This window comes from Lepidochelys kempii, chromosome 2 (genome assembly GCF_965140285.1).
Source record: "Lepidochelys kempii isolate rLepKem1 chromosome 2, rLepKem1.hap1, whole genome shotgun sequence".
Lineage (NCBI taxonomy): Eukaryota > Metazoa > Chordata > Testudines > Cheloniidae > Lepidochelys > Lepidochelys kempii.
Window position 1 is genome coordinate 182057436 of NC_136381.1, and position 27681 is coordinate 182085116.

Sequence of the window (27681 nt, forward strand, 5' to 3'; positions counted from 1 at the left end):
CTATCCCAGCCTCTCTCAGTCCCTTCTTCTTTCCCCTCCCCATCATGGTTCCTTGGCCCAGTCTCCTCCTCCCCAACTCCTTGGCCTAATCCCAGTCTCCAACACTGAGGTCCCTGCCTGAGTCTCAGACTTGTTCCCCACCAACACATCCTCTGTTTCCCTCCTCTCCTCATCTCAGTCTGCCCTCATACTCTTTGTCCCAGTCTCATCAGCACCCTAGGCTCCTCATCCAGTTTCATTTTCCCCTTGTTCCAGTCTTCTTGCCCAGCCGGTCCTAGTCCCTCCCACCAAGTCCAGCTCTTATCCCTTCTGCATTTGACTCAGACTGCTTCCTCCTCCACATGCCTGCTGTGCTCCTGCATGGGGAGCAACGAGAGCTTGGGAGCACAGGAGAGGCAGTCTGCTGGCTCTTAGTTCCTGGGCCTGGCACTTCAGCAGTTAGCAGAAGCTGGGATCAGCAACTGCAGGGGAAGTGCTACTCCGCTGCTACAGACAGTCTTCAGAAAATTTAGCTGCCAAATTCTAACAAGACCCTACTGACCATGTGTGAACTGAGCTTTTCTGGAGATGTGTAACTTATCCCAAATTGGAAAATCTTCACAAAAAGCCAAAGAGCAACAGGGCAACTTCCCTCCCTGCCCATTTTCAGGTCCCTGCTCCAAAGAATGGAGGTGCCAGAGCCTCTACAGGGAAATGGTTATAGGAATGTAACCAGGGTAAAGCAATATATTATTTCTTAATCTTGTTCTGATGAATTGCTGACCCATTTTTGCAGAAATTTCCAAAAGAAAAAAAAGTCAGCTGAGGCAGACTCATTCGCGCCCGCCCCCACCCCCTTGCCCCCCCGGAAAATTTCAGTGCCAACAGTTAAATTTGGCTGTGTTTATGTAACTGAAAAGAGGTTCTTAAAATGGGAACGGACCCGACAATCTTAACTGTAAGTGTTGCTACCTACCCTGGAGAATTAAAGCATATCCCTGCCTCTATCCACCTATGGCATGATGGTCAAGTCACTTAAACCAGAGCTTTCTAATTATGTTACTCATTTTCTGTGTGCCTAAATTGAGACACATGAGTCTCATTTCCAAAGAGCTGAGCACTCATAACTGCAATTGAAGTTCATGGGAGATGCAAGCAAACTTTAAATGTGTCACTGGTGCCGAACTGACGACTGAGCATCCCACACCTCACGCCAGAAGTCTGATTTGCAGGGAAAAGGAGAAGAAATTCCACATTTAGGGGAAAAGAAAACATTTTTTGTGACAGGGTGATTTCTTGTTTTAAATGGCAGTTTTCTGAGGTTGTTTAGAAGTGTGGAGTGTTTGAAGTTTGGTGGTGATGGGTTAGGGGGCAGAGTGCAGGTGAGATGGTCAAAGGTGCAAGATAAATGCAGTTTATTCCATGACCAATCACCAGCAGTTGTACGGGTGGGTGTAGGTTGATGGAGGGTGTATAGTGGATGTAGATATATTTATTTTTGATAGACTGAGTATAATGTAGATGTTTTCTTTGTGTTAGGCATCCTCCCCCCACATTGTGTGACAGAGAAAATGAGTGCCTGTAAAGCACAGCTTCACACATAATGTAATCAACCTTTAGAAAAAAGTCTAGGGATGCGTGAACATGTTCCAAAAAGAATATGAATCTCTGTGAGCCTTTGTTTTAGAAGTGAGCCCAAACTGAGCCTCTCTGGTCAGATTTAGCAGACTAAAAGACTTACAGACTATCCAAACGTTTGGATATTTATTCAAAGAAAACATAACCCCTGACCCATATGTCAACTTCACTGCAATGGCAAAATAAAGCAAATTACAGTTTGATCTACTTACAGTTCAGAGCAGAAATCTAAGAGCTGAATAATAATAATAACCGCTTAATAGATAATAACCGTTTAAATAATAACAACTGCTTAATAGAACTGACACCAGTTGTTCTCAGCTTAACATGAAACAGAGTTCAGTAAATTCAAGAGCAAAGCTCTTGGATTTATGGAATGCACATCAGAACATACTGAAATAGGGTTGGTTTCTCAGTTATGGGTCCTCTTAATTTTTTTTCATGTGCCAACAGCAAGAATGTTTCCTAAACAAGATGGAATAAAATATTTTTTTGGAAATCAGTGACTGACATCAAGAACCCAGAAGCCATCAGCAGACAACAAAGCAATCACATCGAATGCTTTGCCAATAGGCTACATGGCAATTGCCCTGAAAACTCAGATAGAAAAAACAAAGTAGACAAGACATCTCTAACAGTGTAAATGATCATTTCATTTTGGAAAGGTCAGCAGCCAATCAGAGACCTGAATAGATGCACAGTCAATGAAGCAGATGTTGAAAGGAGGTGGCAGATGGAAGAAATTCTTTCTTTCTCTCAGAAGAATAACAAGCTTGTCTTAAATATAATTTTAATTATTTGCAGCGTTGTTGTAGCCATGTTGGTCCCATGATATTAAAGAGACAAAAGGTGGGTGAGGTAATAGCTTTTATTGGACCAACTTCTGTTGGTGAAAGAAGTCTCTTTCCCCAACAAAAGATGGTCCAATAAAAGATATTACCTCACCCAACTTGTCTCTCTAATAATTTTAATTATTCCCATACTAGTTAAAAACTAGACTATATAATAGATTTGTGGTACAAGGTAGGAACCACCAATGTGGCTTCACGGTAAAGTCTGCAACGAGACAACCGTTCCAGGGTTTATTTTTTATATCCTGACGACTCTGTGCAGAAAGGACCTTTTGCCTTAAAATTTTTGGGCATAATTTCCAGCTACAGGAGAAATTTTCCCTGAGATTCCAGGAAAACAAACAAACCGTTCTGAGTTGTAGCAAAACTGCACAGAACCATGGTTTTCACTTTGGACAGTCTAGTGAGTGTACTTTATTTGTAGCTTATGCAGTCTAAAGAGGAGTTTCGAGTGTTCTGAACTACTTATAGTTAAAATATAGCATAGTATAGCCCAGACTGTGGCCCTGCAGTTTGACCTGTTTTTCATTGTCAGGGGGAAAAGGCCAGCAGGTTATTGATTCCCCAGTCATCTGAATGTTTGTAAATAAGAGGAGTCATGAATAAGCAGCAAAGCAAATAACAGGTTTTGTCTATAAGAATATTCCCAAATGCTTCTTGCTATGTTCATTTAGCTCTAGCCGATGCCTATGAGAACCGAAACTGGTAGGTTTTACACCAGTCTATTTAGGAGCCATACTATATAGGCCAATGTAATGGTTATTTGAGACAAGATTTGAAGAGAGTCAGTAACTCAACTCTTACATTGGTGTAAGTCAGGACTAACTCCCCTGAAGCCAGTGGTGCTTCACAGGTATAAAGCTGGCTAATTCCATTGACTTCAGTGGAGTGACTCCTGATTTACACCACCCTGACTGATATCAGATTCAGACCCCCAGAGACTTTTCCAGATGGGTCACCTTAACCATTGTAAGCATTTTAAGAGCAAAAATCACTTTCCTGAAAGCTGGATCATAGATTGAAGGAAGCGTGGCTTTAAAGTGGTGACAGATCCTTCGTTAATGACAGAATTGTGGGTCTCAAAAACTCCACTGAAGAACAGTTTAATATCTCTTTTATCAGAAGATCTTTTGATAACCACAGAATCGGCAATCTCGATTGTTGTTGGACTTTTTAAAGGTATCCCAGATGTGAAACAATGTCCAAGTCCCCTGTAAGGTCTACGGTAAGGGTGAAGCATTTCTGAAGGTGTTGAGGACATGGGGAAGTGGCCCAGAGAACAGAAACATAGTTTAGTTAAAGGGACACAGCAGGAGATGGCTTTCTATAGGGTCCCTGGGACTGGAGTACTGGGTGGGCCTGGGTCTGTCATCCCCTTCTTGCCTCCCATTAACCGCTGGGTATTGAATTGGGATACACACCTGGAATGGGAACTGAACTGTTTAGTGGTCTGACTGGAGAGCAGGGCCAGAAAGGGTCACGAGATTCCAGGAAGGAAGCCCTGGGGGCACAGCCCCATACCCGGTTTGAGGGACTATTTGAAAGCTAGCCCAGAAGGGGCTGCAGAACTGACTAAGGACTGAGCCCAGGGAGGACGGCAGGAAGATGCAGACCAACAGAGGAGGGGCAGTGTGTGAGGCCCCTATTGGACTATTTACCCCGGAAGGAGTTTGTGTTGCTTCACAGACTGTGCGTGACTCGGCTGGAGGGCTGAGTTGCTGAAGACCCACTGCAATTAGAGAGCGAGAGTCCAGGCGCATGCACTCCACCAGGGGGCGCTCATGAGAGGTGATTGCCACTCTGTTACAGTGCCCAACTTACGATGACTAGTTTATTCAGAGTACTTAGTGTTATATAGCACTTTCTGTGCTCAAAGCACAGCTCCACTAACTTCAGTTGCTGCTGTGAGAGTTCAGCACTTCTGCTAAATCAGACCACAGGGTATCAACATGAGGAACGCGCCATTTATGGACACCTCAGAAAAGTTTGGTTTAAGTGACTTGCCTATTGTCACATAGTAACTGTGTCAGAGATAGGGATTGAATCCAGTTCTCCAGGGCAGCATGAGACTGTCCTTTCTCTTCCTGCAGTCCCCTGCCTCATTCTGAACCATTAAGGTTTAACAAAGGTACAAGCAATTGAAAACAGGATGTTATAATGGAAAATGTCAGGCAACCTTACTATTAGGCAGTGCTACCAGGCCTGCTTATAATAGTAATAATTTAGAATGATCAAGCTGTATACACCGTTAGCTTCTGTCACCATGTCAGTGTGGTTGACAGGGAATAGGAGTCTATCACTGCTACTAGCTAAAGAAATTACTCCTTTAGCTCAAATGCTAGAACTCATGTTTTTAGTGTAGAAGGGCCCAGGTCCAATCCACTTGTGATAACTCATGATTGTAGTGAGTACGCCGTGTGGCATGATCAATATTATGAGAACACTGTGCTCATGATCTGTCCTCTTCCTCTCCTAATTAAAATGCATATCTGAAGAAAGAGAATATATTGGTGGTATCATGGGTGGTGGGTGAACCCCCATTCTGGGGGAGGCTAGCCTACCTGCCCCACTCCTTCCACCCGAGGCCCCATTCCCCTGCAGCCGGAGAAGCCCCAAGACAGCCCCCACCATGGCCAGAGGATCCCTGGCCTGTCTGCTCCAGCTGCACCCATCAGCCCCCGCAGTGCCAGGCTGGCCCTAGTGCACCACGAGGCTGGTTCCAGCAATGCCCTGCACTGCTGGCCACTGGGCCAGCCTGAGCACCACTCCAGGCTGCCAGTGGGTCCAAGCTCCAGGCCACCAGCTGCAGCTGAGTGAGTCCCCATCGGCTTGAGGGTAGAGGGGGAGGGAGGGCAGGGCCTCGGGGCAGAACATGGACAGGGCCATAGCCTGGGTCAGGCCATAGCCTGCCCTGGCCTTTGATACTCACTGCCCACGGTTGGTATCAAATGTAGCTACTCTCGCCTGCAGTACTATACCATACCAGTTCTCAAAAAGAAGGTCATAAATTCCATCCCCCTACAATTGAGCTCCATGTTTGCGACCTCCAAGATGGATTATTGCAATGCCTGCTACTTAGGTCTGAGCACTATAGAAAGTAAAACTTAAATTAATCCAAAATACAACAGCCCTCCTCCTCTGCTACGCCAGCAGCTGAGAGCACATCAGGCAGGTATTCTGCTACCTACATTGGCTTTGCACAAACAATGGGGTGTTGGTGTTTTATCCCCAGCTGCTGAAATCAAGAGAATGATTTCGTGAGAATCTCAGCTTTTTTTTTTTTTTTTTTTAGAAAAAGCAAATTTCCAGGCCTCAAGGATTGCAGCAAAAAGGTTGAAAACATGAAGTGAGTACACCCTAAAGGCAGAGTGCATCCTAAACCCAGAAAGCAAATCAAAAGAACCCCAGATTTATTATTTTGAAATAATCTCATGTTTTGGGGGCCTGATTCATTTTTGAGCTCTGGGAGTTGGCAATACTGAGTACATCAGCCCTCTGGAAGCAGAAAGTATTGGAAAGCTTGTAAGAATGACCCAACAATTCAGACCCTTGTGAATACATCTATGAGATCAGGTATAAATAATTGACCACGGGGGGCTTGTAGTTAATATTATTTTAGTAGAAAACCTATTGGCATGCAAATATTTTTCACTAGACAGATGCTTGGCCCACCTGCTTTTGTGACTAAGATGAATTCTTCATAATATTTTTCCTAATTCACCAGATATTCCATGACCTAGTATTTTACAAATGGGACTAATTAGATAAAAGTTTCTTCTCCTTATGTCCCTCCACTTTTCCTGTAACATCCAGAAGTTCTCCACACGGAAACCCTCATATTCTTTTTTGGATTCTTTCCAGCAAAGTGCTGAAAAGGAAAAAAATTCCCTTAGCGGAAGCAGGACTTTCTTATGCTGAAGGACTAATTTAGCTGACTGGACAAAAACATTTCAGAGGGAAGCTTTCCTTTTAGTTCTGTAATCCAACTTGGTGCTGCATTTCTTGTACAGCCCAAACTCCCAGACCATTGTCGGGTTTTCTCAGTAAAATGCTCATACACAACAAATGAGACTGTGTTTTGTTTCCATGTGCCCAGCATGCTACATTTTTTAGGTCTCAGGAACAGTTTGAGGAACCTAGTCTCGGCACTTGCATCATATAGAGCCTGTTTGCCTACTATCAACAGTCTTGCAATGGATATGTGTAACAAACTATGGCTGCCTAGTCATATAGATACCAAGATCATCTGCAGGGATTGAACCAGGTACCTTCACAAAAATAATAAGACTCTACCACTTGAGCTACAGGAGAACTCCTTTAGCTGTGAGACAGTAGTCAGTTGTTCCGTGATTCAGACCACCCACTAGCAGAAGACATGATTATATATGCTAAGACCTTGAATTATAAAAATCGTAACATTACATGGTGTGATATCTTACCACAGGAGAGAGAATACTGTTGGTATCAGGTGTGGCTGTTTCTGAGGAAAGCAAGTATTAAGTGAGGGAAAAGACATATCACAATTATAGTGCTCCCATTCTTAGTATGAATTACGCCAATGCAACAGCTACTATATGGGTCATCATGAGAGACAGAACCTGAAACTTCCAGTGCTAAAAACTAGGCTGTCTGAACAACTGAATATTCAGTTTGGGTGCAGGGCTGAAAAATTAATTAAAAAAAAATTGTTTTGGGCACCACAAAACAAAACTGTGTTACATTTTTCAGATAAATGAAAATTTTGTTTCACATGGACCAACACGTTTCCATTGATCTGAAATGAAACATTGCACTTTGATTTCCGGGGTTTTAAAATGTGATTAAATGCTTCTTAAAGAAAGCTGAGGGAAATTCCAGAACGAATCCCCTTTTAATATGAAAAGTTGAAACATTTCTGATTTTTAATTTTTTTTTATCCCAACCAAAACAATTAGCCAAAATCGACTGGCATTTGTGAATTGTTTTGGTCAACCCAAATCAGGATTTTTCAGAAAAACACAAAACAAAAAAGGTTGGACAAAAAAGCTGTGTCCAAGCTACACTAAAACCGCAAGCCACTGCCAGTTAAACTACGGTAGCAACTCCTCTAGCTGCTATCAGTCAGGAACTCATGTCCTCTGTGCGCCAGCTACTAGAGGGAGATGTGTAGCACACACTGGGCAGAGAGTCAAAATAGGTTATGGCCATCTTATTCAGTAAAGAAGGATGGCAGTAAGACAGTGCAACTAATAATGTAAAATGGAGGGAGAAAATGAAAAACATTCCCCAAATGTCTGCTATGTCTTTGTCTTTTTTGCCGGCTGGTAGCCAGTGGGAACGGGTGTGTTTTGTTTGTGTTTCCGTAGCCCAAATTAAGTGATTAAGGAAGACATTCACAAACCTGTGTGTGAGAGAGATTATAAAATCAGTAAGTAGGATATGTACCATTTCCATTATAGCTCCATCCCAACAAGCGACAACTCTTTCTACTGGGAAAGAGGGAGAGGGTAGGCACAAGGAAATTAATGCACTAGATTTTTATCTCTGGAGACCTACACACCAATCTTAGCTCACAAGCGATAATGGATTTCATTGTCTAAACAGAATCTCTAGTGGATTATTATCTACTTTAGAAAAATCCCCACATCATCTGGCATAATTGGCAGCCTCTGTTGAGGAAAATTGCGGGGGTACTGTGGGCCAGAAATGAGGTGCATCTGTGGGAGAGCTCTGACATGCCTGCAATTAGCTGATCAGATCAACATTGATGTATCTAGATTCACTGCCACAGATACAGAATAACGGAACTAAGACAAGGCTACTAGAGCTGCCAGTTAAATTTCATTAAGCCTTTTATGAGGTATGCAATAAATAGCTCTTTATTGGAGTTTATCGATACTACTCTTGTAATATTACATCACTTCCTGTTTGGGAGGCAGAGGAAGGCAAAAAAAGAGAATAGAGAAGAGTGAGATAAATAGACAATAATAAGGAGAGTGACTTTTGAATAAAGCTGACTGACACCCCTCCCCCACCAAGAAAAACTTTAAATTCCACCCCACAGTAAATTCTGACATGTTGATATTTGTTTTTGTCCTGACTTGGGATAAAAAGTGGAAATATTGAAACTTTCCGTGGAATGAAAATGTCAGAACATTTTGTTTTGATATTTTGAATTGAAATGAAATTTCTCTGCATTCTCAAATTACACTGTTTTCTTTTGGATCAACATTAATCGTTGCATCCACCTGAGCTGCTGCAGTGCCTCATGGGAATTATAGTTCCTGGTTCTTCAAGCTACCATTTAAATCCAGTATACTCTCTTGAATGATGAAGTATAATAGGAGTTCAAAACTCAGGATAAGATTGCATTTTTGTCATCAATGACACAATCAAATTAGAATTTAACCAATAGTAAATAAAAACATAAATGACTTTTTCGAAGGTCGAAGTCTTCTTTAAAATGGTATTTAGCACTTAAACTCTTAGTACTGGAAAATATTTTTTAAAGCCACTAGTTTTTCTGCATTGTTTGGTAGCAGTTTTCATCTGCAATCAAAGTAGATGGACCTGATTTTGTTGCCTTCTACCTTGTGCAGTCATTTATAGCAGCAGTGCAAAGTGAATACATAGTTGGTGTAAGTGCTACCAGACCAGAATCAGTCAATGGAACTATTCATGCATAGGTAGGCACACACTAAAGTGTCTTGCTGAACTGAGTACTTATTTTCCAGCAGACTTCTATCCCTGTTGTAAGTGAAATTCCATCAGGTAATGGCATCTACATTCAGGTGGGTAACACTTGTTTTGCTCTGGAAAAGGATTAGATCAAGGCTCACAATGTGCTTGAAGATGCATTCTCTCCTTTCCTCACATCTGGCTGCCAGGAGGAGAGTGAGTGAGAGGGGAACAAAGTGCCTAGATGTAACTTACTTCCGACTTAATAAGGAGCATGGGAGGTCTTAAACTGCCAGCAGCATTCTGACCAGAAGGATGTAATCTAACAGAGCTGTTCTGTGGGTTCTTTCCGGTGAAGATATTTTTCCTTTAGGAACATGTTTTCAGAGGGTAGAGCCCTGTTGGCTTTCCAGTTTTAAGTTTTCTTTCTTTGTGTGCAAATTTCTTAGTCTTTTTATTGCAGGGTAATAGTGTGATGTGTTTTGTATTATATGTTATGGTTGGAATATACATATGTAGTTATGGCCCATTGCTTAGGGGTTTACTTTTATCTATTTTGTGACGTTTTAATAAGTACTTAGTGAGGTCTGAGTAATTTTATTAGTCCTTTAATGCTTATTACAAGGTTTTAATTACAGAGCTACCATCAGCCACTCTTTCTCTGGAGCTATTGCTCTGGCAAAGTTGTTTTAATGTATCTTGTCTTATTTTAAAGTGTGGTTCTACTCTGAAGAGAGATGCCGTTTAACAAAACAAAATAAAAGGCTCCAAATAAAATGGATCCACCTCCTTCCTTATAACCCCTATCATTGAAGCCATCTGCCCTCAGATTGATAGATCAACCTGCAATACGGGGGGATTTTTTAGATTCTTCAGTGTGATTAGCTACCCAAATAGCCATGCTGGCAAAGAACACCCACTTCTAGGGCTGGTTGGAAAAAGGCATTTTTTCCTGTGAGAAATTTTGAATAAAAATATTGGTTTTTCTATCTGGAATTTTTGAAATTAGTTGAATCAAAATGTTTGGGGGGGTTGTTTTTGTTTTGAACTGATATTTCCAAAAAAACCCACCTTCATTTAGTTTCAAAATGTTGATTTGAGACAAAATTTTGTTTTGAAATTTGCTGTGTGAAAACGTTTGTTTTGTCAGAAGTGACATTTTCCCACCAACCCCAGCTCTACCCCCTTCTGTCTGTGGCTTTCTGCAGATCCTCTTGGACATGGATATGAGCACAGTGATTCATGTATTTGCAACTGTTACAATTCCTTATGCCAAAGATGGAAATTCAGTGCCCTGAGGAAGCTACAACTAGTCCAGAACACAGAAGCTCATCTGTTCATCAACCAGGTTATCAGGAGCACATAACTATAATTCACTACTCTGTACACTGACTCCTTATTCAATAAGAGTTCTGTTCAAGGTCACTGTTAAAGCCCTGCATTGTATTGGCTATTGCCACTTGAGAGAGTCCCTCTCTCTGGGCAATGATGACCTTGCGGAGTAGCTCCACTAGAGAAATGAAGTGTAAGACTTGATGCACAGGTGACAGAGCATTCACAGGAGCTGGGCCAAAACTGTGAAATTTACTGTCTTCACTGAATTTATGCTATCTGAGAATTTGGCCTTTTACCTATGGTTCTCAGGACTCATGCTCATACATGCTCACTTTGTTCCTCGGGTGTTTCCAGGAATCTCTTTGTGTGGGGAGTGAAGAACAACAGATGATGTCACTCCCTGCCTTATATAGCTTTAGCATATGGCCGTAACCCTTTGTCCGAAACTCAGTTTGTGGGGAAAAAACTGACATCCCAATATAGAGGCCAGAGTTATGTGGCCTAGTTACATGTCCTTGCATACCTTGCAGAGCCATAGCAGCCATTACTTACAGGCTCTCTGGAGTATTCTCAGGAAGGTTAAGTTCTTCCAGGGTCCACCGTATTTCCTGATGGGCCACCAGCACTGTCTGGCTTCTTCATTTTTGTACCAGAAAGGCTAGTTGTGGGTGTCACCCAGAGTAAGCATGGTTGAAATACAGTTACATAGTCAGTATTCCTAACTTTAGATACAAAAATGATACATGCATACAAATAGGATAATCATATTCAGCAAATCATAATTTTTCCAGTGACACCTCACATGACCTGACATGTAGAAATGGCATCATAATTATGCCATAATCATATCATAATAATAATATCACTGTGAAGAATATATAGTGCAGTGTCACAGTGGGGTCTCAGATCCTGGGCTCCAGCCTGAGCCCAAATGTCTATACTACAATTTTATAGCCCCGAAGCATGAGCTAATAATAGCCATATTGCGCATCTCTTACTGCAGTGTAGATGTACCCTTAATCCATTGCCTTGCTTAAAGAGATTCTGAGCTATTAGATTTAATCACTTCAAGTTACGTTTGGGGCACTCCAGTTGATTGTTCAGATTGCTTCAATACACAATGTTAATGGGTCGCTATTCAGGCCAGTTAGCTTGCTGCCCTGCCTTTCCAACCAGATCAAATAGCTAATATAGCAGTATAGTTAATTACAGAAATATTGCCCTACAAAATTGCTTTTCTATTTCTATTTCTCTAACAAATAGGGCACCTCTTAGTCACTATCCAATGTCCCAGATGATACAAATAAAGTATCATCTTCATTGAACTGCATCCAGGCCATAAATGGCTGAAATATCCTGTTCAGATAATCATAGAAGTTTCCTCTGGCCTTAATCTGTCACACACACACACACCCCATCTGACCTGCTGGATAACACAGGCCTTGTACCCAGTGATTACTGCAAGTGAAATGGAAAGGAACAACTTTGTATCTGATTTACCTATGATTAACCAGGTATAGTATCCCTACCGGATTCTTACCTGATGATAATCAAAGGAATGAAATATACCAGGAAAGCAACCACAGTCATGTAGGGTATCCAGTAGGAGTCATCAGGCCAGACGGCCCAGCACTGCACTTCCGCATTGGATAGCTGCCGTTTCCCAAATATAATCAGAGTCAGAATCGAAAACAGGAAAGAGAGGCTCCATGCCACCATGCTGAGAATTTTTGCCTGCCTTTCTGTTCAACAAATCCAAACAGATTTTTGTTAGCATAGGTCCTGGCCCTTCTGTGATGTTTCTTTGGACATATACATCAGCCTAAAGAAAAGATGAGTAGGGGGGAATTCTAATTTCCAGGCTGATGCTGAAAATGGAAGGAGCTTGTCAGCTAATTTTATGACTGAAATTTTTGATTTCTTTGTCACTTTTGTGACAGAAGTCAGTTGATGAAGAAGTCAAGTGCTATGTCAAAGACCCAGGTCACTGGCAACAAGTCAGAAATATAAGCTTTGAGAAATACCACCTAGACAAAGAAGTTTCTTCGATGGTATGGACTTGTGCAGAAGTGCTCACTTGCCTGGGCAAAGCAAGGTTGAGGTCAACACCATGGCATGTCAGAAACAAAAGAAGCCTTCGCCCCGCAGGTGGCAGAGGAAGGATGTTGTTACGACTTTAACCAGCACTGCAAGATGCAGATACTGAAGTTAATTTTGAGAGACTGGGCCAGCTAGTCAATGGAGCTACACTGACTTACAGCAGCCAAGGATCTCACTTACTCAGAATGCTGGAGGATTGCAGGAAGGAAGTTCTATAGGAAAATCATATCTCATACTGCCTAAGCACTCACATATTTTGACAAGTGTTGTTCTAAATCCCCAGATGACTGATTGTATGCGGAAGTAGAAAATCCCATTACATTGTGCCCAGCAGGAGGCTATTTTTAAAATCTATACTCCTTGAAGCTCAATCGTTTCAAAAGAGCACTATAAAAGTAAATAGAAGCATTTAAAAAATTTTTGGAGGCCGCCAACATCAGCTATAATATTTACCCTTACTTTTAAATGTTACACATGATCAGCACAATCGAAGCTTGGTTATCTAAAGTGCTTTGAGACAAATTTTCCACAAGCTCTGTTCTCCCTTCCAGAAAGTGACATATTTTAAGTAAAAGTGCTTCTAACTCACGACTGAGTAAGGACCTCCTCAGGATTTGGCACAGAGTTTGGGCTCAGATCCAAAAGAGACAGAGACTTCCTGAGTGAACGCCCTCTGATTTCAAGGAGGTCACTCATGAATCCAGCCATCACTAGCTGATCCACGCTTATCTGTTTCTCGCATACAAACATAATCCCCTGCCTCCCGTTAGCAGATTTGTTCTAAAATAAGGCACAGAGAATAAAAGCTTGAAAATTGAGTGGGTTTGTGTAGCGGTAAGCAGCCAAACATCATCTCTCTCCTGCACTTCGCTACAAAGGTGAGATCTACCAGTATTGATTAGAGCCTAGTGTAGGACAGGTTGAGTATTTAAAAATAGCCTGGACGTTACTCAAAAATCACTCTGCTTTTACTACAGAATAAATCAGCCTCAAACAACCAGAGCAGGAGCTGTTCAGCCAGCTTCAATAGCGGACTAATTTAGAGGGAAAAGTCTTAGACATGCCAGAGGTAGCAAATTATATTCTCCACAAGTCTCTGAAACTCGTTGTTTAAAAACCAGAAACACGGAACTTAAATATGTATTTAAAGAAAACGGAGGCAAAAAACCTGTTGAAAATGGGTCTAGGCTAGTAAGAGCTCATTCTGTTTACATGAACATAGAGAAAGCAGGGAACTATATTTGTCCTGATTTTCCACTGCTTTGCTCCTTGTATTGTACAAAGGAGGTGTACAGTGCCATCAAATGCACTCTGCATTCACTTTGCACATACATAAATGATTATGAAAGGTGCAAGGCAGTGGAGAATCATCTGAGCTCCTGCATTTTAAAAGGTTTTCCTTTTATTGCCCCCTGTGTGTTTATTTAGATACCTTTTAAAAATGCCAAACATCCAGTTTGGTAGAACATTTTCCACTAAAATGAAAACAAGCTGTAGGTGCTCCCCACACTGAAAGAAACCCACAACCTTTATTTTGGTGCCTAGTTCCAGCACCCACGTTTTAAAATATTGTCCTTTGGCTGACCAGTGATCCAGCAAGTCTGTGTCTAGTCAAGTATTTTAACATCACAGGGCTTTCAGAAGCAGCACCATCTACAACCTGGATCTGCAGAAACATCTATGTAAAGTGTCTTAGACAAAGAAGAAACACCATTGTAACTGTTAATGTTTCACTTCCTTATATTCTCAGAAGACCTGCACTCATACATTCATACAGGGTCTTTTGCAATGCCCTTATTTCCCAAAATAACAAGCATCTCTCCATTAACATCTGAAGCATATAACTTCCTTTCAGTTGGAGTACAGTTTGCTGCCCTCCTGCTCTAAATTCAGAAGTATTGATATGTGGTTCAAGCTGTTCCTGACCAATGTTCTCCTGGGTCTAGAAAATAGAACAAGAATCCATCTTGCCTTGCCATGGGGAGTACTTCTGTATTTCCTTTTAATGATGTAACTTACACTGCCAACCTGTTTAGGAAATGTAATTAGTACAAACTGCTTTCTTGGTCATTTCTAGCAGCTTTCCCATCACAAGCACTGACTTCCAGATTTCCCCGGGGGTGCTCCACCCCCCAGGTCCCACCCTCACTCTGCACGGAGGCTCCTACTGTAACTCACACATTGTTGTAAGTGCCGCTTCCTGATGGACCCAGCTTTTCTGTCACTTGGACACGTATACTTAAAGCTGTGTGCAGCCACCTAGCACGTGGCTTGCTGTCTGCTGTGGATTGATGAGACTCCAGCCCCTAGATTCCTTGTGACCTCTTCAGTGCCAGATGCATACATCTCCCATCTGTTGTCAGTTCTTTAGTGTGGGCCTCTGTGCAGGCGTATTTCTGTGTACTACAAAGCACAGGTGCAACAAAAGGTGCAGTCAAGTGTCACAGGGTCAACTGCACAGAACTGTTGGCTCATCACTTGTGATTGGGAGCCACAGATGGCAAATCACAGCACTGTTGGCAGAACTGGAGTTTCTGATTTGAGCTTTTACTGAATGTATGTATGTATTTATTGTTTTGGTAATGACTGGATTCCTAATCTTTGCGTGAACCCCTGGAAAGGGGACTTGTTCACTTAAGACATTCATCTCAAGACCTACAGGTCTCCCGATTACTCTTTTTCCTGGTAATGACTGCTGTGTTTGACAGAAGTGTGTTTTTGGCAGCACTTGAGAGGATCCTTCAGGGAAATTATAATATATACCCCGTGCAGTTGGTCCTTAATTAATACTGGATGACTTACTTTTGCACACTATGAGCCTCAAAGGCTAATGTTGAGGCTCATGGTGTGCACTTGGCAAGTCAAATGAGATTCTGATTGAGAAGGCTCAATGAGAGTTGCTGCTAATACCTCTTCAATGCCAAGAGTCATAGTTAGTGTATTTCAGAAAGTTTTAGTGGCTTTCAGTAGCAACAGCTTGGGATGCAAACCAACATAATTGTTTGGGGGACAAGGAGTTATTCATGCATTCATTCTTTCCCAATCAGATGTTCAGGAGAGAGATGCTGGCAGGCTAAACACCAGCTGTTGCCCAGGCTACGGGCATTGGCTAAAAACTGACAAACTCCTAGCTGGCAATCAGACCAGTTCATCTGTCTGTTAGTTTTGCTCAAAACAGGTATTAGTCTTGTAAGAATGTATTTAGGGTTTAGACTCTAAGGAATGCTTGTAAATTGCTGCTTGTGTTAATCTCATTTGTAACATCAGTGTTCCCTGCTATAATAAAATATGTAAGTTTTGCTTTCTAACTTTGACATTGTTTGCTCTGAACTTGTGAACCCTGATCCCCCTCCCACCCTCTGAACCGCTTGGTCCCAGCCCAGAGCACCCTCCTGCACCCCTAACCCCTCATCCCCAACCCCACTGCAGATCCTGCACCCTCAACCGGAGCCCTCACCCCCAAACACACACCGCAACCTCCTGCCTCAGTCTGGAGTCCTCTCCCGCACTTTGAATTATTTCTGGCCCCACCCCAGAGCCCACCCCCCCAGCCAGAGCTCTCACACCCTCCCGCACCCCAGCTCCCAATTTTGTGAGCATTCATGGCGTGCCATACAATTTCCATACCCAGATGTGGCCATCAGGCCAAAAGATTTGCCCACCCTGGTATATACGGTGACAATATTTCCCTATGCTGAGTATGGGACACCTGGGAAAATTACTCGTATTCAAGCAAGTTCAACAGAGATCCATCAGAAGTATGCAGTACAAATGTTCAAATTAACAGCAATTTGACTGAGCCCCAGTTAAAAAGAAATACTGCATCATTGGATTCTTTTTATTTTCCTTCTTATCTTTAAGGCTTTAGGGTTCACGGGGGAGAGGTGACACACACATTCTCGTACACCTCTCTGACACGGCGAGGGGGGTGACCGACTGACCCGACCAGAGCTGCTTCCAGCCACAAGGGGGGAGTGATGACCTGGCCTGTCTCTTTGCAGAGCTCATCTTCTTTCCCCCACCCTCCGCTCCCCTGTGGCTGGAAGCAGCTTGACCCTTCCTGCTCCCACCGTGTTGAAAGGCAGCTAGCCCTTCCAGGCTGCTGCTGACCACCAACATAACCCAGTCGCCTCCTGTCCCCCAGCTACAGTGCGGGCAGGAAGGGGTTAAGGCCGCATTGTGCACCAGGACCCCTGACTGCAGGGGCTTCAGCCAACCAGGCCAGAGAGGTGGCTCAGCAGGGGAGGGCACAGCCCCCCAGTTCCTGGGGTGAAGAGGGTGCCAAGCCCTTGCCCATGGGGCTGCTGTGGAGCTTGTAGGTTCCAAGGCGTGAACAGGCTGGAAATCTCCCACCACTCCAGAGCTTAGCTGAGCTGCAGAGAAGCTTCCCCATGCCAGCACTGTGCAGCGCCCCAGGCTGGAGGGTCTTGGGCTTTCCTGGGGTGCTGGCCCCGCCAGAGGCAGTGGGGGAAGGAAGGAGCCTACCGGCCAGGGGCTGGTTCTCTGCACAGTGCTGGGAGTGGGATACGCCCCTCTGGGAGGGCACATGGAGGAGCAACAGGGTTGGGGGGCAGGGCGGGGAAAGGAGCTAAGCAGGGAGAGGACAGCAAGGGGGGAGCAAATAAAGGGTCGATGGGAGGGCAGCAGAGGTGACATGTAACCAGCTGCCGCCTGGCACCTGCCTGCACTAGCCAAACAATGCAGCTCGCAGCCAGTACCAGCCAGCAATGGGACTGGGGGGGTGGGGGGCAGGGTCCCTGTTGACTGAGAGCTTGCATGCAGGGAGGGCTGCAGGGGGAGTGGCCGGCCCTGCACACAGCATCTTCACCCTGTGTTGGGTTTACAATGGCTCCCTGGAGCCGGGCCCATGCTCAGAAGGGGCCCCGGCCTGCTCCGCTTGCACTGTACCCCGAGATCCCGCAGGCTCCCCCACCCAACCTTTGCTCCTCTCGGCCTGCCCGCCAGCTGGCTGAGGGCTCCTCTCTGCCCCCTGGCGGGACCCCAGTCTCTGCTTCCCACCACCTAAGGGGCCCCGCCTGGCTCCCCGGAGCTGAGCCACCTGGGACTGGTGCAGAAGCCTGACCAGTCTCAGCCAGGGTGTGTTGGTGGGGGGGGAGGGGGAGACAGTGCAGAGGGCTTGGCTGGGCCCCTCCAGGCAAGTGTGTCTTGAGGGAGCCCGGCCGGGGCAGGTCCTGGCCTGGCGGATTGCGCCACTGCCAAGTGGCCGGAGCGATTCCCAGCCCTGGCTGAGCTGCTGGCTCAGCCCGCAGACACAGTCGCCTCCCAGCAGTGCCGGTGAGTGTGGCCGGGAGGCAGGGCTTGGGGGAGTGGGTCTGTGGGGAATATGGGGGCGTGCTGGGCTGTGAAGGGGTGGAGAGGAGCTGTGTGTGTTGGGGCACTAGGGAGTGGGGGTCCTGTGGGGGGGGGGTGTTGGGCAGTTGTGGTGGGGCTGTGGGCAGGGGTGGTGTTGTGCAGGGCGCTGGGGGTGGGGGGTGGGGTGGGGCATAAGGGGCCTGGGGGGGCTCTGGCTTGCTTTAACCTGTAAATAATTCTTAGTTAATACACGTCTAGCTAGTTTATAACAGGAATGGCTACAGGTGTTGTCTTTGGTGTACGATTTGGGGTAAGTGACTGGTCTCTTGGGAATGGAAGCAACCTAAACATACTTTTTCTATGGTGTAAGGCTATCAATGAACATTTGTAAAGCATGTTGAGATCCTTGGGTGTAAGGTACTATAAATATACAAAGCATTATCATAGCTATGCCCTTCCTGATTTCAGAGTGACAGTGCTTTGTTGTTTGTGTGGTTTTGGGCTGGAGCTCTGGCTCTGAACCCACCCTCCGCCCTAAGCTTCCGAGTTCAAGTCTGAATGTCTACACATCTATTTTTAGCACCCCAGCGTTAGCCAGTAGACCCGGGCTCTGAGACTTGCTGCAGCAGGCTGCTGCTTGTTGTGTTGATGTACCATAAGTGACTTGCCACAGCTCACAAGGAATTGAATCCAGAGCTCCCAAATCCCAGGACAAATTTGCTCTATTTTTTCAAGCTGTCCTACTTTTCTTCCCTGATATTATTTTTGCTCTTGGTACATTGATGCTCAGGGGGGGCATGGAAGGGGAAGGAGTTTTATCAAACCTTACCCCTCCCTTTCTTGCAGCAGAAAGCTGGATATAACCCATTGCATTTTTATTTTTTTAGTCTGTCATTTAATCTGCTATACAGAGCCATTAGCCTCCTGGTTGGATTTTTTGGGAAGCAAGGCAATAGTCACTTTATGTTAATGGATACCTTGATTATTTGTTCTGGGATGGAGGTTTGTGCTTGGTTTAAATTAAGAAGAGCCACGGCAGTAAGTTAAAACTTAACATGAACCAAAGATGTTCTCTTCACTAAATGACACAGAAAATGCATAACTGCTTATGTGCTGAGTTCTTCTACCATGTTCTAGCCCTTCATAACTGAAGAAGTTGGCAGTGTGAGAGAGGGACCTTTCCTTAATATCTATGAATCTATAAAATATCTTCCCTACTAATTATGAAGCCATCTCATAGGATTCAGTACTTAATTTGAAATTCAACGCAATTCAAGACAAAGATTTGAACTAAATCTCTGATTAGAAGAAGGATCCCAATAATATCACATTTGGTAAAGGGAGACTCACACCTGAGACCTGAATGTTAACTCTTATTTTATAGTAATTAAGATGGAATTTAATGCAGAATTATTTCATTGATACACCATGGCCATTGAGTTTCACTATCTTTTGTAGCTAAATATTTTTATAACTCTTGACACCAACAAAATGAAGCTTGCATGGTGCAGTTCAGGAGAAGTGGTAAATCTATGTTCCTGATTCTGTATTGTATTTCTGTATTTGGTCATGGCTCTGATTTTCAGGAAGCAAGCTAGCATGCAGGTAGCACCATTGAAGTCAATGAGACTCTGGTTATCTCCACTGCAATCACAGGGTGTAATTGCAGCATGTGTAGACATACCCAAGCTAGCTCAGGTACTGGAGCGGTGAAGCTGCAGCAGCATGTGCTTCAGTGCAGGCTAGACATCTGAGTAATTACCCGGGCTTCAGGGTGGGCTTGTACAACCTGCACTGGTACCACAGCTAGCTAGATTAAAGCTAGCTCCGGCAAGTCTACGCCCTGGTCTACACTAGGAGCTGAGGTAGAATTTAGTAGCGTTGAATCGATTTAACCCTGCACCCATCCACATGACGAAGCCCTTTTTTTCGACTTATAGGGCTCTGAAAATCGATTTCCTTACTCCACCCCGGACAAAGGGATTAGTGCTGAAATCGGCCTTGCCAGGTCGAATTTGGGGTACTGTAGACGCAATTAGACGGTATTGGCCTCCAGGAGCTATCCCAGAGTGCTCCATTGTGACCGCTCTGGACAGCACTCTCAACTCAGATGCACTGGCCAGGTAGACAGGAAAAGGCCCGCGAACTTTTGAATTTCAATTTCCTGTTTGGCCAGCGTGGCAAGCTGCAGGTGAGTGCAGAGCTCATCAGCAGAGGTGACCATGATGGAGTCCCAGAATCGCAAAAGAGCTCCAGCATGGACCGAACAGGAGGTACGGGCTCTGATCACTGTATGGGGAGAGGAATCTGTGCTATCAGAACAGCCTCCCGGACCCGCCAGGTGGAGAAGGAACCTCTGGTGAGTGTACCTTTTAAAATAATATACATAGTTTAAAAGCAAGCACGTTTAATGATTAATTTGCCCTGGCATTTGCAGCTCTCCTGGATGTACTCCCAAAGCCTTTGCAAAAGGTTTCTGGGGAGGGCAGCCTTATTCCATCCACCGTGGTAGGACACATTACCACTCCAGGCCAGTAGCATGTACTCGGGAATCATTGTAGAACAAAGCATTGCAGTGTATGTTTGCAGGCATTCAAACAACATCCGTTCTTTATCTCTCTGTGTTATCCTCAGGAGAGTGATATCATTCAGGGTCACCTGGTTGAAATAGGGTGCTTTTCTTAAGGGGACATTCAGAGGTGCCTGTTCCTGCTGGGCTGTTTGCCTGTGGCTGAACAGAAATGTTCCCCGCTGTTAGCCATGGGGAGGAGGAAGGGGCTAGCCACGTGGTGGGCGGAGGCAAAATGTGATCTTGGAACGAAAGCACATGTGCTATGTATGTAATGTTACCAGCAAGGTTTACCGTGAAAGAGTGTACCCATTGTTCTATAAAATGTGTCTTTTTAAATACCACTGTCCCTTTTTTTTCCTCCACCAGCTGCATGTGTTTCAAGGATCACAGGATCTTTTCCTTCCCAGAGGCTAGTGAAGATTAGAAGGCAAAAAAAAACACACTCTCAATGAAATGTTCTCTGAGCTCATGCTGTCCTCCCACACTGACAGAGCACAGATGAATGCGTGGAGGCAGACAATGTCAGAGTGCAGGAAAGCACAAAATGACCGGGAGGAGAGGTGGTGGGCTGAGGAGAGTAAGTGGCAGACTGAAGAAAGGGCTGAAGCTGAAAGGGGCGGCAGCGTGATGAGAGGAGGCAGGATTCAATGCTGAGGCTGCTGGAGGATCAAACTAGTATACTCCAGCATATGGTTGAGCTGCAGGAAAGGCAGCTGGAGCACAGACCGCCGCTACAGCCCCTGTGTAACCAACCGCCCTCCTCCCCAAGTTCCATAGCCTCCTCACCCAGACACCCAAGAACGTGGTGGGGGGACCTCCGGCTACACAGCCACTCCACCCCAAAGGATTGCCCAAGCAACAGAAGGCTGGCATTCAATAAGTTTTAACATTTTAAACTTTTAAAGTGCTGTGTGGCCTTGTCCTTCCCTCCTCCACCACCCCTCCCAGGCTACCTTGGCAGTTGTCCCCCTATTTGTGTGATGAATTAATAAAGAATGCATGAATGTGAAGCAACAATGACTTTATTGCCTCTGCAAGCGGTGATTGAAGGGAGGAGGGGAGGGTGGTTAGCTTACATGGAAGTAGAGTGAACCAAGGGGCGAGGGGTTTCATCAGGGAGAAACACACAGAACTTTCACACCGTGGCCTGGCCAATCATGAAACTGGTTTCCAAAGCTTCTCTGATGCGCACTGTGCCCTCCTGTGCTCTTCTAACCACCCTAGTGTCTGGCTGCGCGTAACCAGCGGGCAGGCAATTTGCCTCAATCTCCCACCCCACCATAAACGTCTCCCCCTTACGTGCACAGCAAGCAGTAATAACAGCAGGAATATTGGTTTCGCTGAGGTCTAACCAAGTCAGTAAACTGCACCAGCGTGCTTTTAGATGTCCAAATGCACATTCTACCACCATTCTGCACTTGCTCAGCCTATAGTTGAACAGCTCCTGACTACTGTCCAGACTGCCTGTGTACGGCTTCATGAGCCATGACATTAAGGGGTAGGCTGGGTCCCCAAGGATAACTATAGGCATTTCAACATCCCTAACGGTTATTTTCTGGTCTGGGAATAAAGTCCCTTCCTGCAGCTTTTGAAACAGACCAGAGTTCCTGAAGATGCGAGCATCATGTACCTTTCCCGGCCATCCCATGTTGATGTTGGTGAAATGTCCCTTGTGATCCACCAGTGCTTGCAGCACTATTGAAAAGTACCTCTTGCGTTTTATGTACTCGCCGGCTTGGTGCTCCGGTGCCAAGATAGGGATATGGGTTCCGTCTATGGCCCCACCACAGTTAGGGAATCCCATTGCAGCAAAGCCATCCACTATGACCTGCACATTTCCTAGGGTCACTACCCTTGATATCAGCAGATCTTTGATTGGCGTCTGCACAGAAAAAAGGCACGGAACGATTGTCTGCCGTTGCTCTGATTTTTGTAGAAGGGATTATTGGGAAGACTTTGTTATGGGTTCTGGTTCTATTCTCACTGGAGTATTTTTTTTTAAATACCTGCAATCCAGTCATTCCAAGGGCCAAGAAAGAGTGCTCTTTAGACACAGGTGTGGACCATATGTGCACTTTTCATTGTTGTGGTTTGATTTCATTCTTATCTGGCATGATTACTACTTTACCAAACACCAATTTCCTATCAACTTTCTTTATACATTTAGGACCTGATGCAAAGCTGAGTGCAGTCACTTGGAGTCTTTTTCCATTGAGCTGTGGATGGGACCTCTTTTCTCCCAGTCTAGAAAACAGTACCTCCCTCCTCCTATTAGCACTTCTACATACACATTTTTGTGACAAACCAGAACCCCTGATCTTGCAGATAGGAAGCTGTTTTCTTGCAGCAGTGCAGGCATGCATTTAGGGATATTAGTCTTTTAAAAGGTTTTAGCAGAAGAGCACTGAAGACTCATTCTACTCCAGTGTAATATAAATAGGTCTGTGATGATACCTGGGAACAGGGAAGTGGCACAAATTTATACTCCCAGATAAGCCTCCATTAAGCTGTCAAATGGGCACCTGTGTCCATCACAGCTAGAGGAGTGTCTTTTTAGATCAAGGACCAAATTCAAGTCTAGTTCAAACAGATATTGCATTGAATTCAATGGAGTTGTACCAGCTTTCTCCAGGGCTGAATTTGCCCTCAAGAGAAGTCTTTAGTATAAATGGAAACTCAATTATTGACCCTTCATTTTGCATTTGCATATCAAAGTAATGAAAACTGCTGGTCTTAACCCTACCCTTCACCCCAGTCCATATCCCCCTTCCCAGACAATACCTGTGATGGCTAACTGTGTCACAAAAAAGGTCATTTGGGATTTCCTCTTCCTCTTCCAGATAGAGAGCAGCACAATGGAGTTTCCAGCAACTGTGACAATAAAGAGAATCCAAAGAGTAACCAGCTGTTCTGTCTGCATGGGGGGAAAAGAAACCACGCAAATGGATCAGTGAAAGTGACTTGGTTAAACAAGGTGATGCAGACTTAGCTATAACAAGCAGGATGGGAATTAATACAATGGGATTTAAATATGAGTTGACAATTGATTTGTCACTTAATCCAAAAAGTCTATTTTTCATGAGAAAATGTTAAAATGCAGCAGTGTTTTTTTAAAAATAAAACGGAACAGTGAAGTCCTGGTTTTAATTTGATAGCAGCTAAGTGTGTGGGGTGGGAGTAATAATTTCACAAAGCCATCAGAAGTACATCATCAAGTATCACTGAAATGTTTTAGCGTAGCAGCCGTGTTAGTCTGTATTCTCAAAAAGAAAGGGAGGACTTGTGGCACCTTAGAGACTAACCAATTTATTTGAGCATAAGCTTTTGTGAGCTACAGCATCCGATGAAGTGAGCTGTAGCTCACGAAAGCTTATGCTCAAATAAATTGGTTAGTCTCTAAGGTGCCACAAGTACTTCTGATCACTGAAATGGGAAGCAACCTTCAGTTTTCTTATGTTGCTCTAGTGGACCATTAAGTCTGTCTGACTACAGAAAAGAAATTTCCTTGAAGAAACTAGGGAAATGAAATGCTTTGCTTTCTAACCCAAGCAAGTATGGGTCATGCAAGTACATCATAAAAATCAACTAATTATGTAAGAGGCGGGCACTAAGTCTAAAAAAAGAACATTGCCCTATGGTACTAGTGGAATCTTGCTGTTCAGCTAAATACATAATGGCAAAATGCCCCCAAGAGGTAGTATGTGTAAAAATAATAGAAATGAAAGAAAGGTTATTCAAACCTTTCAATACCTCAAAGATTGAGCAACAAAAGTGACGGAAGGGTGAGGGAGAGAGAAATGCTTGTGTATGCAATCTGTTTTTTTTTAACCCATTTTCTCATGCTGAGATATGGATACAATTTCTGCACCCACCCCTACTTTTTAGTAAAATGTCTTTCAGTCCCTGGGGAGCACAAAGATCATGTTTTCTTCCTTTAATGGCCATGCCCCTCAGTTCTTAGTTTTAAGAAGCACTGAACCTGGTGTTTAATGGGATTAAAATGGAGAGCAGACATAGTATTTACACAAACAGTTCATTCACAAAAACCTTGCCACTTATGACATTGCCCCTGACAAGTAGATTGTACTCCAAAGGAGGATTGTGCTGTTCTTTGATAGCTTCTCTTAATACACAGGCTGTTAACTGCAGTCCCATTCATACTGGAGTGAACTTTTCGTGGTATATAACTTGTCTGGTGGGAATGTATTGAAGGATCTTGAAGAAACAAGGGATTAAAATGTGGTGACAACAAAATATAGTGATCTAACCTTCCCCAGCCTCTCTACTCACACAATTCCCATTGTTACAAAAGTACAGCTGGTCCGGATTTTAACCCAAATGACAATGTTAAAATTCAGGCAGTTCTTAAGCAGTAGGACAAGTTGAGATTTGGTTTTTAACCTAGGCAAGAGAAAGAAAATGAAACACGGGTTTTCCTTTCCCCGAGTCACTAGCTGCAACCCCAGAACGTAGGGCACTGGCAGCTGGAAATGAGGTGATGAGCTGCAGATGAACGAAGAGCTGAACTTGTAGCCCCCTCTGGTGAGATTGAGGAACTGCTGGAGGGGAGGGGCTGCTCATTGCCTAGGCTGCACGGTGGGGATGGGATACACGAGGTTGCTGCTAGTGTTAGTGGCTCTCCTGAATTGCTTGGTGGGAATGGGGACAGGAGAAGGTCTGCAGGAAAAAAGTTCTTTAACCAGCACAGAGTAGAGGGGAAACATCTCTTTGACATACCTCTCTACACCACAGCTGAGCAGGGAGGAGCAAAGTGGGAAGTCAAGCCCTGATGACCACCGCCAGGAAGTACTCAGCCATGGGAGTGGAGATAGAAGTTTAGAAGGGAGCAAGGCCAGGTGCATCTCACTCCACGGAGCAGTGCTACAAAAAAGGGGAAGTTTTGCTCCTTCTAAACTTGTGTCTTGGGGTTTGGCTTGCATCTTGTGTGTCTGAACTGATTCACTATTCACTAGATAGAACACAATAATCATAGGACTGCAATGGACCTTGAGAGGTCTTCTAGTCCAGTCAGTGGCTCCAGAACTGGGGGTGGAGGGGGGGGACATGGCACTCCCACTTTTTGCCAAGGCTGACCCTGCCCCCTTTCCCTCCGCTCCCCCCGAGGCCCCACCCCCCCAGCCAGGCCAGCGTGGAGCTCGGCCGGGGGGGGGAGCCTGGGCCAGGGGCTGAGAGCAGCCCCCGGCCTGTATCCCTGCCCCCAAGACTCTCCACCCAGCCCAAAGCAGGTGGAGGGTCCGCGAATCTGTGCCAGCTCCCCACAGCTGCCGGCATGGCTCTCCCTGACCCGGCTCCAGATGGGGAGGCGGGGGCAGTGCCACGGTCAGCTGTGGGGAGCCACGGACTGTCCACCTGGGCTGGGGGCCTGGGGACATGGGCCAGGGGCTGCTCTTGGCACCCTACCCCCACCCCAGGATGAGGGGGTGGGTTCCCTGACCCTTCTCCAGCTTCCAGCTTGGCAGGGGTCAGAGCCTCTGGGGGAGGAGGCGGGGCCTTTGTGGGCGGAGCCCCAGGGGGTGGGAGCCCCTGGCCCCCTCGCCTTTGGGAAGGGTCCAGCAGCCCTGAGTCCTGTCGCCTACTTTTTAATTCCCTAGTTCCTGTTTGGTTTCTTTATGGCTTGCCATGATGTTTGTTGGTGAAAAGTAACCTTTACATATTAGTTCACATTTGTCACTGAGGACAAGAGATTGCCACAAGGGGTGAGTTCAGGATAGTGTTTCTTGCTGGGAACTGATATGAACTATGACTGAGACTGACTGCCATATGAACTATGAATGAGACTCTCCCTTTCAGTGGTGCAAGTCAGGAATATTTCCTCAGAAATCAATGACGTTATGCTGGTGATGGTGAGAGCAGAATCAGGGCCTTTGTTACTAAAATCTTCTTGAGGTTTTGCCAAAAGAAATAAATGTGGATTTGAAGATAGAGGGGGCCCGTTCATCTGGAGTACAAAACTCATTGAGCATAAGAAGAACAAATGCCATATAAATCCTATCCTGCTTAATTAAGGAGCAATACCTGACTGTTTGTAATTCAGTATTCTATGGAAATGGACAACAGAACTACCCCCACACAGATAATAACTCAGTTAAATGAAAGATGAATACAAGAGGGAATGTTTGCCTGACATTAAGATTACACAAAGGAATCAAATCAAGAAATAAAGCTTCTATTCTTCAGTCCAGCAGGGATTTACATCACTGAAAGAAAACAGAACAGGTACACTAATATGAATTAAGGGTCAACAATGTTCTGTTTTAATTATCATAGCCTTTGCAGGCTGACTTCAGCCTGCATTCAAAACTGCATCCCATTGACATCAGTGTGATCCAGGGAGGCATCTGGCTCTATGCTTACCATGCTAATGATGTATAAACATAGACGCTTTTCATGTAATTCACTTGTTTGCTTTTTAACAAAAATACTTGTACAGCAACTTCTGGCTAAGATTCTGAAAATTATTCACGCATCGCATAAATGGTCTCCATTAAAAATTAATTATTTCCCAACAGATGTCAATTACTACGTATTCTTCCAAAAAAAAGGGGGGGGGGTTGGAGGGGCTGTCTCCCATACCACAGCATGACAACTCTTGGCAAATGGTGATTTTGTAAAAGGTGACTGCTGTAATTAATCTGCACATCACTTTGAGGTAGGTATGTATTATCAGCCACCGCTTACAGATGGGTACACAGATTAATTAAGTGACATGGCCAAGGTCACAAAACCAATCAGTGGTAAAGCTGAGCATGGCAGTCAGGAGCTCACGGACATTTGTAATCTATTGTAACTACTACTGCTCTATGAGATGGAGTTAGAATGTGGCAGTATTTGTCACCTGAAGCTGCTATGAATATTTTGCTAATTTACTTTATGATTAAGAGCAACCTTTGCCCATGAACCAAATTAGAAAACTGCATCGGAAACAAGGGGGAACGCTGCAATTGGCCTTGTCCTGCATTTTGTATTCAGGCAAAATTCCATTTGACTTCAGGGAGTTTTGCCTGGATGAAGACTGCAGGACCAAGCCCCATATGGATCTCTGTGGTTATTTTGGAAGTATGTTAGCTCTTCCACTGTACAGCATTTGATTCTGCTCAGTGTGTTTTACAAGGGGGAGTAGGTATCATTATCCCCATTTTATACTGGGGACACAGAAGTGAAGCGACTTGCCCAGGGACCCACAGCAGATCAGTGACAGAGCTGGGAGTAGAAGCC

General features: G+C 44.6%; 1 protein-coding gene across 2 annotated transcripts in view; it reads left to right on the top strand.

Moving 5' to 3' along the window:
• The window catches only part of DPY19L1 (dpy-19 like C-mannosyltransferase 1), a 135282-nt gene extending 113840 nt beyond the window's left edge, over positions 1–21442 (top strand). The window contains exons 22-25 of one of the 2 annotated variants that reach the window (XR_012157446.2): positions 5761–5814; positions 6565–6732; positions 19814–20232; positions 20812–21442. Coding sequence is in view for 1 of the 2 variants with exons in the window: in XM_073332900.2 (XP_073189001.1) it covers positions 5761–5814; positions 6565–6727 (217 nt within the window). In the remaining variant the exon portion in view is untranslated. Of the gene's footprint in view, positions 1–5760; positions 5815–6564; positions 7117–19813; positions 20233–20811 lie in introns of those variants that run through there. The other variant, XM_073332900.2, reaches the window with a different exon arrangement.
• Positions 21443–27681: the final 6239 nt, after the last annotated feature.